The 15,297-nt window shown below is 35.9% G+C and overlaps 1 protein-coding gene across 2 annotated transcripts in view; it reads left to right on the top strand.

The window, feature by feature from the left end:
- The first annotated feature begins 147 nt into the window (after positions 1–147).
- Positions 148–15,297, top strand: part of LOC141525746 (F-box/LRR-repeat protein 16) — a 79,682-nt gene continuing 64,532 nt past the window's right edge. The window contains exons 1-4 of one of the 2 annotated variants that reach the window (XM_074240355.1): positions 148–1,117; positions 13,284–13,678; positions 13,749–14,042; positions 14,707–14,998. In XM_074240355.1, the coding sequence (XP_074096456.1) occupies positions 1,024–1,117; positions 13,284–13,678; positions 13,749–14,042; positions 14,707–14,998 (1,075 nt within the window). In that variant the 5' untranslated portion in view covers positions 148–1,023. The remainder of the gene's footprint in view (positions 1,118–13,283; positions 13,679–13,748; positions 14,043–14,706; positions 14,999–15,297) is intronic. The other variant, XM_074240354.1, reaches the window with a different exon arrangement.

Here is a 15,297-nt window from a genome sequence, read left to right as displayed (position 1 = left end):
CCTTTCAGTTTTCATTTTCATCCGAGTTCCTTATTTAAAACTAACGGTAATCATATTTTTTTATTATATAGAATAATCTATCAATCAATATTACTTATTGAGACACTCAAAGGGGCACTTTTCTTCTTAAAAGTTTAGAATCAGTTGAAAATTTGTATGAGATGGCGGGATTTTAAAAAAAATTTTTAAATATATTGAAATACTATTGAGTCAAAAGTTGACGCAGGCGCTTATATTTGTTTCGTTATTATGATCGAGGAGAGGGGTTATGAGACAAATACGACGAAGCGAAAAATATCGATTTAGTATAAAGTGGACAATACAACCATGTTGATATTTGTTACTTAGTGTCTCCATAAACAAAATTTTACGTCTGTATTTCTCTTATGTTGTTTGTAATAGTAAATATTTAATAATTATTTTCTTAATGTGAACGTATTTATTTAGAATAATTTAATAGTTTCTTTAAAGATACAGAATATACTTCGAATATAGAAAAAGATATGAAAATATGACAAGTAATCAATGTTTGTTAATCGTCATAAAAATAATTAAGTGAAAATTTATCTAGAATAACAAGCAAGACATCTTCATGCTACGAGTGAGTGAGTTTGATGGTATTGATTTACTTTACTGTAAGTGTCTCGTTATTTTAAAATGGGATACAATTTGAAAAACGATTACCAAATTTAAAATGAGGTTTTATTTATTCTCTATGTATTTAAAAATCTACATACTCGCAAGTGCTCAGTGATTCTATCAATAAAAAAAAAATCTTGAAAATATATCAAGAGCGACATCGTTTTTAAATGCAATAAACATTCTTAGAAAAATATTTGTATTTCTTTCAAGCTTTATGAAGTAATAAATTAAAAACATTGAAAGGATCAGAAAAAAATATGTATACTCGTATTAGATATTGCACAACAACAAAAAGCTAAGGATAATACAACGTTATATGACCTATTGTACTAATTAACGAGAGCTTTATTAGTAATCGAACGTAAAAAAATAAGTGAGGATATGTCATCAATATCGGCTCAAGGAGTTGTTGAGCGTGCAAGTGCTGAGTTATCCAAAAGGATTAATGGACTGGCTCTTCGTTCATCTAAGCATGGTATGTTATATATATATATATATATATATATATATATATATATATATATATATATATATATATATATATATATATATTAATGTTTTTATGTTTTTGCCTATAAGTATTAATTCTAATAAATTAAATAAATGAATCTATTAAATGGTATCAAACTAAAAAAAAATATAGTAAGTGAGGATAAGTTAAAATAATGAGAGACAATAGATATACAAAGACATGAATATGCATATTAAAATGAATCTTGAGAAAGTTAATGGATATAAACCTATGATAATCTGCGTTAATCGTAAAATGTTTGTAAAGATCAGCTTTAATTTTGATTAAATTACAAAATGAAAAAAACTGTTAGCTATCAAGATGTTATTTAAAGTAAATGAAGTTATCGTACTCATTATTTTAATGGAATTTCTGAAAAACGATATGTTTTTAAACACGATCATTTAGATATCTTTTTTTCACATAACACTAAAATTATTGGAAGATTTGGCATTTATATTTATTTATACAATATTATAAATAAATTGAAGGATGATATTGTAATTTTCGAAATTTCAGTGATTATTAATTATCATGAAAGTTGCAGTCAAATATTTACCAATGCAGTTTATAAGTTAATGGAACAAAAAAATTCCCCCTAAGAGATTGAAAATATTTAGCAAGAAAAAAGCTAATTTTAATTCAACTTTTTACAATAACTATTTTGAATTTAATACTGCGTAAAGCTACTACATATTTTTATAATTTATATTTCCGAACTTGTACTTATCTCTTTAATTAAAATACAATTATGAAATTTTAAACTTTCTTAATGACGTCACTTATCGCGCGCAGCGCTGCTATCATCATTTTGATATTCATAGATCTGTCGGTAACTCAATCAGCTGATATCAATGTTGTTTATTTTTTATGCTAATAAAAGAAGATAACTTTTATTTATAACTTAAAGTCACAAAACATTAATAGATAAATCGAAAATCTTTTATATAAAGAATGTTACTACTCATCGAAATTGCGTCAGGAAATAGGAATAATTGCTTTAGTCGTTGAAATTAATAAACAGGTAAGTTGAAAAAAAAAAATTTTTTTTTTTATTGTAAAAAAATTAGGAAGTAAAGTTTCACTTTTTTAAAAGTAAATAAAATATAAATACTAAAATAACGAAATTCTAATTTTTTTAAGATTTTATATAGAAACATTATATTCACTCAGTTGTGAAAAAAATTAATAAAATTAAAACATGAAGGTAAAATCAGCATTTTTTAACAATCCTGCATGATCATGGGTCAGAGATTTGACTACTGATTTTTTCTTCTCATGGTAATGGAATACGATCCTTAGAGTTAAAGCTTAAAACCATAAAATCGGACTCAAAATCCAAACATTCAAAGAAGTGGTATAAATAAATGAATAAGGTTTGTTATACTGGTTGCAAAACATCGGTCACAATAATCAAAATAATGATTAAATATTGTTTGAAAAGCTTTTTTTTACGAAAAAAAATCTGAAAAACTGTTGACCCTGCAGGCCATCCCTGGAACTTCCCTGTATGCACAAGTTCAAAACGCTTGAGATTGCGATATCTTCTGATCAAATCAATCGCTTTTGAAAAGGTTTGCAGCATTCGACGCAATTATTCAAGCACAATACGATTCCTTTTTACTAACCAAACGATTTGACGTAAAATTTTGGAGTTATATTAAAAAAACACTTTGTCTGATTTTTTTAAAATTACCCTGATTAAAAATACTGATTGAAAAGAATTCAAAAGTATGAAATTTGAATTCTTTTCAATTATTTCAATTCTTTTGTTTGTATATATAGATGTACAGTTTGCATAGAGTGACCGCTTCTCAATTCTTGTCAATCAGTATTTTTAATCAGGGTAAATATCTCACGATCCAATCGATCCATTTAAATAAGATTGGCTGCGTTTGATGCATTTTTTTAAACACTAATTGTTATTTTGTTATATCAAAAACAATCCGAAAAGAAAGTTCGAAATTATTCGAAAAGAAAACTTTTTAAAATTTTACTCCGTTTCTCGAAAATCTAATTTTCATTAGATCTCGACGATTTGAGGTCGTAGGAAACTGTCGTGACTATTCCCGCGATGGTGTCCGTACGGCTGTGTGTGTGCGTGCGTGTGTGTGTGTGTGTGTGTGTGTGTGTGTGTGTGTGTGTGTGTGTGTGTGTGTGTGTGTGTGTGTGTGTGTGTGTGATCGAATTAGCAGCAATCGACGTGGTTTTTCAAAGTTGAGCTGATTAGTTTTTGACGTTGATCGATGAAGCCATTTAAAAGTTATTTCAAAAAAACCACTTTTGAAAAAAAATTTTTTCACAGTTTTTTTGAGATTTCTCGAAATCTATCTGTCCGAATCAGTCCAAATTGTATTCAAAATCTAAGTTTGGCCAAGCTCTTTCAAATGGCTTCAGCCGCGATAAAGTCGGTAATACCGTTCAGTAGTTGTAAAAGGTTCACACACACACACACACACACACACACACACACACATACAGACGTACTGACATCATCGTAAAAATAGTCAGGGAAGCTTCCTATGGCTTCCAAACGTCGAGAGCTGTTAAAACTTCGATTTTTGTGAAACAGGGTAAAACTAATAACTACCCGATTTTTTGAAACAATGTCGATGCTGAGTAACTTTTTATTTTATCTTAAACAACTCTATAATTCTGTATTTACATCTGGATCCCAAATTAAAACGCAAATGACTAAAATCTTAACCTGGAACTGAAACGGTACGCACGTCCGATCACCTGAAGTGATCAGCGGCAACTCTCAGACTCGACTGTTGCGATTGAACTCTACGGAGTCCAAGACTCAACTCTACTTAAACTTGACTCACTCACAAACTAAACTCTCTGTAATCAATTAATTCCCAAACATTTTAATCGCTAATCAACCAACTGAGGCTCTGAGTACGGATAGTCCTTTGGTGGATGCTTTCCGGGAACTGACTACGGTTGGGACCGAAACCAAAAACGTAATTCAAAACGTAACTTAAACTAATACTCATCATAAAACATAAACGTAACTTAAACTGATCCCATTTGTTTTCGTCAGGTTCCTCTACGTCGGAGCGGTGGCATCTCAGCCAGACCTAAGCATTCCACCTAAATGTCTCAAAGGGTTAGACTGGCGTCTAACATCAAACGAAACCGGGTGACTTATAGTTCCGCTCCGCGATAACGCTGACTAACCCACGTCCTCTGCAGCCTGAAAACCCAAAACTAAAAATTCAGAACCCAACCTCAAAACTCAAAGTTCGAAACTCAAAACTCAAAACTCAAAATAGCTCAATAAAACCCCTCAATGACTTGACCTTAATATTTTTCAAAACTTGACTCTAAAAACTGACTCTACTATTAAAAATTCCAAAATCTCAATTGTAACCTTACTCTCTAAATTCACTCTAAAACTATAACACTTCGTTACTCGGCATAATCACTCACTTAACCAAAAAAAAAAAAAAACATTTATCTTTAATCCTCAAAAATATTTTCCATGATATTTGGCTTTGAAATATTAGCTTACAAATACGAAAATTCATTAGCGCTAGTGACGTTCATTTTACATAGACCCCGGTCGTTAAAAAAACGTCACAATACATAAATACATACATATATAAACTTTTGAACTAATGGTATTTTCTGAACCAACTTGACGAACTGAGTCAGAAAATAGTAAAATTTTTCAAAAGTTGCGACATCAGGACAAATGCAATAGTTAGATTTCTATGAAATCTACTAAAAATAAATTTAAGATTAAAAATGAATTTTTGGTCCTAGCATCTGCCAATAGGCCGGAGATCTGAGAGGTTGTGGATTGGAAGTCCAAACGCGGATTCATTTATAGTATTATCTTATATTTTTCACTCCAAAAATAATTGTGCGAGATTCCGAAACCAAATCGTACAGAGATTATATTTTAATTAAATTAACTTACTTATAAAAATAAAGTGGACGCCTTTCACCGAATGAAAAGTTAAAAGGTAAATTGTTCTCCACTATGAGAATTTAAACTTTTGAAAGAAACACTCCTGTGACAGCTGTCTGAACTCTAGAATTAGACTTTTAATTTTTTATAACTATTGCTTCGTCAGTCAAGTTCAACATTTCGAGGGCCAAAGGTTCCACTTTTCTTTTTTAACAGGGGAAGCTGAGACCCAATGAAAGTTTTCCGAGTCCGAGTTTCCCGCCTAAAAATAAAGCATTTCCAAAGTTTCGGGCGGCATACATTCCCTCTACTCCTGTAATGACCCCAATTTAGGGAGTGGTTCCTTATGAGAAACCATTCTGCTTTTATTTATTATTCAAACAAATTATAATGATTTCATAACTATACTTTTTTTTATTTACCAACTGTATATTTTTTTTATTGTTTTTAATAAGCTTTCTCGTATATTTCTTTTTTCATAATTTTACTTTATCGAAATTTTTAGAACTTATTGTTAGTTAATTTTTATTTCATTTTATTCTACTTTTTCTTCAATTCTTAAAATTTAAATTTTGTTTTATTTTATGGTCTTATCAATTTTTATTATAATTAAGTTACATATTATTTCATTTGCATTCTGTCTTTATTTTATTCTATTTTATTGTGCGGTTATTTTTATTTATGACGATTGTACTATTTCTTTGTTTAATTTTGTATTTTATATACATAAAAAAAGAGGAAATTTAATTATTTCTAAAATTATCCATAATATCATCTTTATTACTCTGATACATTTGCAATTCAAACAGACGATATTTTTGATAATTTTTCTAAGTAGGTCACTGTGAGAGGTAAGAGATCTTGCCAGTTGCAATGCATTTAAGTTACAAAGGATTCAATTTTTATGGGCCTATTTAGAAATCTATCCAAAAGGGTCATAAAATGGAAAACTAATGTTTCTGCTGCATGGGAAACTAAATAAAAAAAATTAGGAAAACGGTTGACCTTAAATTTCCCGCTAATTCCATGCTTACGTTTACAAAATTTCAATTCTTACGTTTTTGAGCTTTTCAAGCTCAAAAATTGAATAAGAAGCTTGATAAAACACTATATTTTGAATTTTCAAAACGCACAAACTTTTGAATAAATTGATCGATTTTCACGTGGTTGGCGGCATTTGACGCAATTTTTTAAGCTTCATGAGGAATTTTGAAGTTCGAATTAATCGAACTAGAAATTTCAAAGTAATTCCAAAAAAAACATTTTTTATTGGTTTTCTTTCGCCAACAATAACTCACGAATGAATCAACTGATTTTGATTAGGCTGGCAGAGATCGACGTGGTTTTTTGATGTTGAGCTGATTAGTTTTTGGGATTGATCGGTAGAGCCGTTTAAAAGTTATTCTAAAAAAACTACTTTTGAAAAAAATTTTTTCACTGTCTTCTTGAGATTTCTCGAAATCTATCGGTCCAAATCGATTCAAACTGTATTCAAAATCTAAGTTTGGTCAAGCCTTTTCAAATCGCGCCAACCGTGAAGGAATCGGTCAAGCCGTTCAAAAGTTATAAATGGGCCACACACACACACACACACACACACACACACACCGTGTCGGGCTTGCTGAGTCCTGCATCGGGCGCCTCCCCAGGTGGCGGATAGGGGAACGCCCGACATGTCTGCGCATCAGATACGTCAGGTATCGAGAAAATAAAATACTCGGGGTGGACCAAAACCTAGCAAACAACAATATGGAAATGTCACAGAACTTTCAAACATTGTTTATAGTCCAGGGGTTGGATACCCCAGTGCCGGCGAGGGAAGGCGTGCAAACAGGCCTAAACTTGTCGTTGTCAAGCGACCGTTTGAACAGCGGAGCGGACCCCATGGCTCTGTAGTCTAGCAATGCTAGCAATGTTACAGGGAGCACGAACACTGTCCAGATGGAAAAGAACAGACTGCCGAGCAATGTTTCTACAAAGCGTGGAGGACCTATTGCTCCCGTCAATGCTCATTGTTATCGAAAAAGGATCAAGTTTCTACCAACCATCACCGGCCAACCATCGCCAATGGAGCGGCTAGGTGGCAAGATCGAAGAGTTAGCTGATTTCATCAAGGACAAACGAAACCTCCACCATGAAATCAGAAAATCGGTCATGTCTATTACTGCGGCGTACAGGCTGGCCAACAAATCACCGGGCATGTCGGAGTCAACGACCCAAACAACTCCGGGACTAAACAAAAAATCACAGCCACTCCAGGTTACTCCAGCCAAACTATTACGGCAAGAAAAGAACAACAGGAAGATACAATTGTCTACACCTAGCCCTTTTTTAGCCAACGCCAAACCAGCACAGAAAAAGACAGCCCGAGACGATACCTGCATCAAAGTGACTCTGCGAACGAAGAAAAAGTAAACAAAACAGAAGCCAGCGGCTCAATCTACTGAAGCCCAAAACCAGCCAAATAAGGGTGGCTCCAAGAAACCGAGGAAGAAGAAAAGAACTAAGGCAGTGCTTGTCCAACCACCTGAAGGGTGAACGTACGCTGATCTCCTCAAGGAAGTCAAGGCCAAGGTTAACTCGGCAAAGACTGGAGTAGACATAAAGTCTATCAAGCAAACGAAGCGCAGGGGCGTTCTTTTAGATATGGGTCGCAAGACCGAAGACACTGCTGCTGTTACGGCTGCGATAAAAACAGTAACCGCAAGCATCGGCACGGTCAGAATGCTGGTACCATTAACGATGATAGAGATTCTTGACCTGGATGGAATCTCTACTGAAACTGACGTTCAGGAAGCGCTCAAGCAGGACTTAACGACAAACCTGGAGATCAAACGAATTAACTTGACCAAAGTTACACCACGAGGCAATCGGGCAGCCTTCTGCGAGATAGACAAGGCTAGCGCGATCAAGATCTTTGACAAGGCTCGTATCAAGATCGGATGGGTTAACTGTCGCATACGACCAGTTGCGAAAGTAACCCGATGCTTTAAATGCCTTGGTTTTGGGCACCAAACAAGAAACTGTACGGGACCGGACAGAAGCAAGTGCTGTTACAAATATATCGGACGGAGTAAACCACAAATCTGCAGACTGCACGGAGAAGTTAAAATGCTTCCTCTGCACACCGGACAAAAAAGCTCAAGATTACTTATGTCACATATCCCGTACCGGGGCTTGTACGGCATTCCGCACCGCACTTGTCACAGCTACGAGAGGGCAGAAATGACGCGTATCCTCCAAGAAAACCTGAATAGATGTGCGTTGGCGCAGAACTTACTTCGCCAGCGAGTCTTTGAAGAGAAGATCGACGTTTGCTTCATCTGTGGACAATATCTAAATCTCCAATATAGAACATGCTTCGCAGATGAAACTGACATGGCAGCAATCTGGATTGTGAACACAAAGAACGTTACCGCCAACAACAGCGGAAGTGAAGCAGGTTTTGTCTGGATACAAACCCCTAAAACCTACTTCATGAGCGTCTACCTTTCACCAAATGAAGGGATTAGTGTGTTCCGACAGAAGCTGACAAACATAGAAGATGCGATTACTAAATTCCATGGCGAAGTCATCGTAGCTGGTGACTTTAACGCTAAATCGGCTGAGTGGGGAACTGCTTTCTCCGATACCAGAGGAAACGAGGTTGCTGAAGTCGCGGCTAGACTCAATCTCATAGTACTGAATACCGGGAGCACCACGACCTTTAGAAGACCGGGGTACCACGAATCCATCCTCGATATTTCGTTGGCGACTCTAAGGACTGCCAACATGATCGAAGGCTGGACTGTATCTGAAGAATACAGTGGCAGTGATCGCCAGTTCGTGACATTCAACGTTGGATTGGCATCTGCTCCCGTTTCACAACGCGATCTTTTTAAGCGGAAGTGGAATGCCAAGGAGCTTGATCCAAAAGCTCTGCGAGCTTCACTTGTGCTAAGCTGGTATATCCTCCAGAATAACCCGACTCTGGATATCTGTAACGAGACGAAAAAGGCAGCGCTAAATACGATGACGGAGATTGCTACCACATGCGACGCTTCTATGCCACGGCTGAAAAATCGGAGTTTTTCCAGGCCGGCGTACTGGTGGTCAACAGACATAGCAGAACTCCGCAAAATCCGCCATCAGCTACGTCGCCGTGAAACGAGAGCCGCGGAATGCTCCCCAAGCAGGCCAAAAAGACGCGAAACTGAGCCATCAAAGCAAGAAAAGCGATGTTGTGGAAAGAGATCTGTAATGATCTCGACAAGGATGCCTGGGATAAAGCCTACCAAATTGTAACCAAACGACTTGGAAAGGCTTTACCAGAGTGCCGAAGTCCCCTGCATTAATGGACAGCATTGTAGCGGAGCTGGCTCCTAAATACCCACCGCGGGTGAAAAGACATTCCGGAAAAGATGGCAAATCAACACCTTTTACAATCAAAGAGCTGCAAGACGCGGCAAAGTCTCTCAAGACGGGAAAGGCGTCTGGCCCTGATGGCATCCCGAAGTCGGTGATCAGGACTGTAGCCCAGGAATTCCCAGACATACTCCTGAAAACTTACGATCCATGCTTGGCAACTAGCACGTTTCCCGCGGTCTGGAAGTGGCAGAGATTGGTTCTTTTAGACAAAGGTAAGAGAACCCCCGTAACACCTTCGTCGTTTAGACCACGCTGCATGCTGGACATTGCTCCGTAACGACATCGAACATGCCGGAGGCTTTGCCACTATTAAAACAGAAGACCTACCGGCAAAAAATGGGAGCAGTACAACAGCTCTTAGGGTTGTCTGTGCTTACCGCATGGTTCCGGAGCGGCTATATTGGTCATTGCGGGAGCCGCGCCCATCGACCTACTAGCGTTTGAGAGCAAAACTCTATGACGCTAAAAATAGTGACGAAAATATGAAGGACGCAAAAGCGAGGATAAAAGCGGAAACGCAGCAAAAGTGGCAGGACAGATGGACATCGGAAGAGACGGGTAGATAGACAGCGTGCCTGATCCCGAACATCAGCGTCTAGCTTTCTCGGAAGCACGGGGACACGGACTTCTTCCTCACACAGCTTGTAACGGGGTTTACCGCTCAGATTGGCTCCTTAATTAAATAATTAACTAAACAAAATTGAAAATTAATATTATTAAAAAAAGGGCGCCACCAACATTTTTAATCACGGTTCGTGGAACCAGTCCAGAGCAGAGAGCTTATCTTACAGGGAGAGAGAGTGAGAAAGGTGATCTGAAATGAATAAATGTTTATTTAACAAAATTAACCGGTATTTATTTATAACAAAATTAAACTAACAAGGTGCACACATTCACACTCACACACAAAATTTTCTTAATCCCGACAGTACCCTCTTACGGAGCGTCTATACTGCGGTTTCTACTTAAATCGCGCTGTCCACCGGGCTCTCACGCTCTAAGATTGGGATCGCTCTACTCGGCAAACCATCAACAAGTAGAGTTCGTTTTATACTCTCTATCACACATTACCCACACTAATTTTCACACACATATCCAACACTTCTTCACACACCCACACTGATTTACCTTATTTTATTTTTTTCGAATATTGAAAAGAAATTGATAAAAATTTACTTTTGCAAATTACTACATTCACTCAACTATTCAGTCATTAGCTAATAATTAAATTTACCGAATATTTTCAATTAATAAATTTAATAACTAGAATCCGAATTTAATCCGACTTATAAATTTATTCAAGATTAGTCACGAGTTTAATTCTCAACATGAAAATAATCAATTTTTTGTAGAATTTTCAACACTTTTAATAAACGAGTCTCGGACTTAATAAGCCACGTTGCTAAATAATTGCTTAGGAATTTTTTCCCGATGACGAAATAAAGTTAACAACATGAAATTTTCCAGAACTTAAATTCAACATAAAATCTCCTCGTAGGATTTCCCGATTAGTTAATTAAAAGTTATTAAATAATAAACAATTATTCTCAGTTAATTAAAATCATCAATTTTTGGCCAGGTTTAATAAAACGAATTCTCAATAATTAACATTAAATAAAATATGTGCCAGCTCAAAACAGATGCCAATTTCTATGCTAGCGCGTGGTGACTTTTTGACTTTGGGTATACGTTAACTGCGTTGCACGTTTTACAGAATGCTTAACTCATCTGCGAGAATACCATGGAATTTTCTCGAAGAATTTCTATTCGATTTTATTTTATTAAACAAAACAGTTGTACGTGAATCAATTTTCCCGATATTCGGAATTAATTATAACTAATCAAATAATAAATTTTTATGACAATTAACACCACAAGGTCCTTGAGGAGCCCTCGAGTATAAACCCCCTTGAGGTACTCTCAACGAAACTAGCGAATAGTAAATTTCATTTAATTAACTACTGAATTATGAATGTTAATTATTGAGAAAAGTTAATGATTAAATTAGTAAATTGATTAAACGATCCAATTAATAAATGAAAAAGAGAAGTAACCGAGTATTAGGTAAACCGCGATCCACTCCCTTCCCACAGAGTAATTCTTGATACCTTGACGAATAAAACGACAATCTAACTCACTCGTTGAGGATGAAGTCCTAGTTGTAGTTGACTCCCTTCGTCTCGTCACTACTCCGGGGATCGATCCTTTTTGATTTCCCGTGGCACTCTCTCTGAGGGTCACACTACTTCTCCTTTTTTCACTGCACGGCTCACCTATAATAACCCAAAACTACCCCCTCCTATTCTCTTTTAGGCCCGAAGATCGAGACGCGCCAGTGCTATGCCGAATAATTATCGACATCCGGCGACTTATCGATTAAGGGTAATTTTACCTTGTTACAAGCTATTGACAGGACACGGACAGTTCAACGCCTACCTCCTTAAGATGGGGCTACACCGCACGCCGACTTGCAAATACTGCCCAGACTGCACCGGAGAAATTATAGGAACTACACTCTCCCCCGAGAGCTTGATAGCCTGCATGCTCAAAAAAGAAGATAAATGGTCAGCTGTCGCAGCCTACGTGCAGCGTCTTCTAAAAGAGAAAACCGCAGAAAGAGATCAGTTACCAGGAGTAGGCGTCTTGAGACGCAACATGGACTGGATTGAAGTAATGCTAACGCGGTTCCGATCCAGTCATCTCCGGACTACCTACGGGAAAGGCGAGAGGAGTTATTTTTAGTGGGTAAAAATCCCACACTACCTACCATCATCTTTCAAAGATAGCGGTGTCTTTGGAAGATTTGTTTTCGCTTCTTTATAAAAAAAAAATTAGGAATACGGTAGACCCTGAAGGCCATCCGCTCAACTTCCCGCTAATTCCATTCCTAGGTGCATAAAACTGCACTAATGATGTTTTTGAGCTCTTCGAGTTCAAAAATCTAATTTTTGTGTAGTTTTGAGCTCTCCGAGCTCAAAAGTTTGACAGGAGTTTAATAAATGACTATTGTTTTAATTTTCAAACCGCAATAACTTTTGAATGGAAGAACCGATTTTCGCGCGGTTTGCGGCATTCGACGCAGTTTTTCAAATTCTATAATATACTTTCAAACACAAATTGATTAGGAAGGGAATTTCAGTGTAATCGGAAAAAAACACTTTTTTTCGTCAACGATAACTCACGAACAAATCAACCGATTTCGACCGGCTTAGTGGCGATGGACGTGGTTTTATTATGTTAAGAGCAGATTAGTTTTTGGAATTGATCGGTCAAGTCGTTTAAAAGTTATTAAAAAAAAACCACATTCAAAAGAATTTTTTTTCGTAGTTTTCTTGAGATTTCTGAAAATCTACCGATCCAAACCATATTCAAATCTAAGTTCAGTCAAGCCCTTTCGATTAGCGTCAACCGCGATAGAATCGGTCAAGCCGTTCAAAAGTTATAAGAGGTTTACATCCACACACACACACACACACACACACACACACACACGCGCGCGCGCGATTATATATAGTTATATATAATTCTATAGGACCATTTTTCATGTATGATTATGTATGGTATTATATATAATTATATCTAATTTTATATAACTTTTTTTACCCGGGAGAACTCTGTTATATGATAAAAGTCAAGTTTTGATTAAAATTTGTGCAAATCAAACGGGGTCGATTCCAACTATTCGGCGATTTGACATGGAATTACCCCACTTTATCTGCTAACTTTTTGGCTACGAGGAAGTTTTCAATTCTCATATGAAAACTTTTTAATTTTATCTAAGTATTGCTTTAATTAAAATTGCAGGAGGTGGTAAAACGAGTGTAATGGAACGTGTGACGAACGTATTTTGTGGTGGTGGGGCTGGTGGTGGTGGCGGAGGTGGCGGAGGTGGTCTTGCTTACATGAGTATTCAAAACACTAATGCTAATCAAATTCCGGAGAAGCCAAGCAGGAGTATACCCATGTCAATCAGTAATTCTGTCAATGTTGTCAACAGTAAAAGTTCAAGCAATACCAACACTGCTGTGAGGACAAAAATAGGACGAGGGAAAATACGGATGAGAAATATATCATTTGCTAGTTGTGGTACTCCTGGATATATACCACCTACATCTTGGGAACAGTTAATGCTGGATGAACATTTTTTAAGCCGATTTTTTTTATATTTTAACGTCAGCGAACGAAAGATTTTAGCTCAAGTACAGTATACCTACAATTTTATCAATGTCTAACTTTTTGAAATGAATAAATTATATTTTTTCAATCTAGGTTTGCACTCGATGGCGAGATGTGTTGTATGCAAGGCCTCGGTTTTGGGCTGGATTAGTACCAGTGGTTAGATGTCGGGAAATCAGGGGAATGGCTTCAGGATCACGAACAAAATTGTATGCATCCCTAGTCAGAAGAGGTTTCCATTCACTTGTCCTTTTGGGTGCAGCTGATGAAGATATACCTGAATTAACACATGGGTTTCCTATGGCGCAACGTCACATTCATTCATTATCATTACGGTGCTGCTCTGTTACTGATCGAGGTCTTGAAACTCTTTTAGATCATCTTCAGGTAATGAAGCTGATTATATCATGAACGACTCTTTGAAACTAAATGTTAAAGCCTATAGAATCAAAGTTTTTCCTTTTTCACATAGTATTTTGTAATTAAGCTACTATTCAGAAGTGAAACATCTTGATTCTAAATTTAAACCCAATTACTAATGCATGTAGAGTGAAACAAAATTATACACCTAAAATATTGATCAAATCTTTAAGAAATTGAACAGCCATCTAAAAGTACTAGTACAATCTCTTAATAGTCATGACTCATAACAGTTTTCACATTTACCGTACAATCTATCCATTCCAGCAATTTAGATTGCTATAAGAATAATTCTTTACCACGCTAGAAGTAGTTTACATAATCAATCCGTATTGTTCATTACACTTTGCATTTTGTCACAATAATAATGTACATACTTTGAAAAAGCGGGGATCAAAATACTTCTTCAACTTATTAAGGGAATACTACTAAAATTTTTAGTGTATTGTTGTGTCCGTTTAATAAGAAAAAAAAAGTATTGATCAGAATGTATCAGATTAGGTTATCCTTTAAAAATAAATGTAGCTTAATATCTCAACTGTATTTCATTCTATCGTTACTATTAAATTTTTAAATTTGCTTGAATGTTTATTATTGTCATTCAATGGTGTTTTAAATTTGATTTTTACAGGCACTCTTTGAACTAGAACTAGCGGGTTGTAATGAAGTCACAGAAGCTGGACTGTGGGCGTGCCTAACACCAAGAATTGTATCATTATCGTTATCTGATTGCATAAATGTTGCTGACGAAGCAGTTGGTGCTGTAGCACAACTATTGCCAAGTCTTTATGAATTTTCTCTTCAAGCTTATCATGTTACCGATGCAGCACTCGGTTATTTCAGCGCCAAACAAAGTAGTTCACTGAGTATTTTACGATTACAATCGTGCTGGGAACTTACTAATCACGGAGTTGTTAATATTGGTATGTTTTGATGCATTGGTTAAATATGCTTATAAGTCATTCCATATAAAACTAATAAGTAGATAGCATCGACTTCTAACAATTTAAATCAATTTTGGTTTTCTTTTACCAAAAAACAAATTTCTACCGAAAAAAAATAAAAATGAAAATAAAAAATTTTTCTTCACAAGTTGTGTGAAATTGGAAATGTCACTGCTTTTAATGTTTTTTAAGTTTATTTTCAAAATTTAAAATTTTTTTAAATCGTAGAAATCAATGCCCACCATTAAATTTTGTGCTTAAATTTTTTATGGAGATCT

This window comes from Cotesia typhae, unplaced genomic scaffold, assembly GCF_013202065.1.
Source record: "Cotesia typhae breed Kobodo isofemale line unplaced genomic scaffold, CoteBio_Ctyphae contig_27, whole genome shotgun sequence".
In the NCBI taxonomy this organism is placed as follows: Eukaryota; Metazoa; Arthropoda; class Insecta; order Hymenoptera; family Braconidae; genus Cotesia; species Cotesia typhae.
The sequence above is the reverse complement of the archived record's forward strand: the minus strand, read 5'-3'. Positions and strand labels throughout refer to the sequence as shown.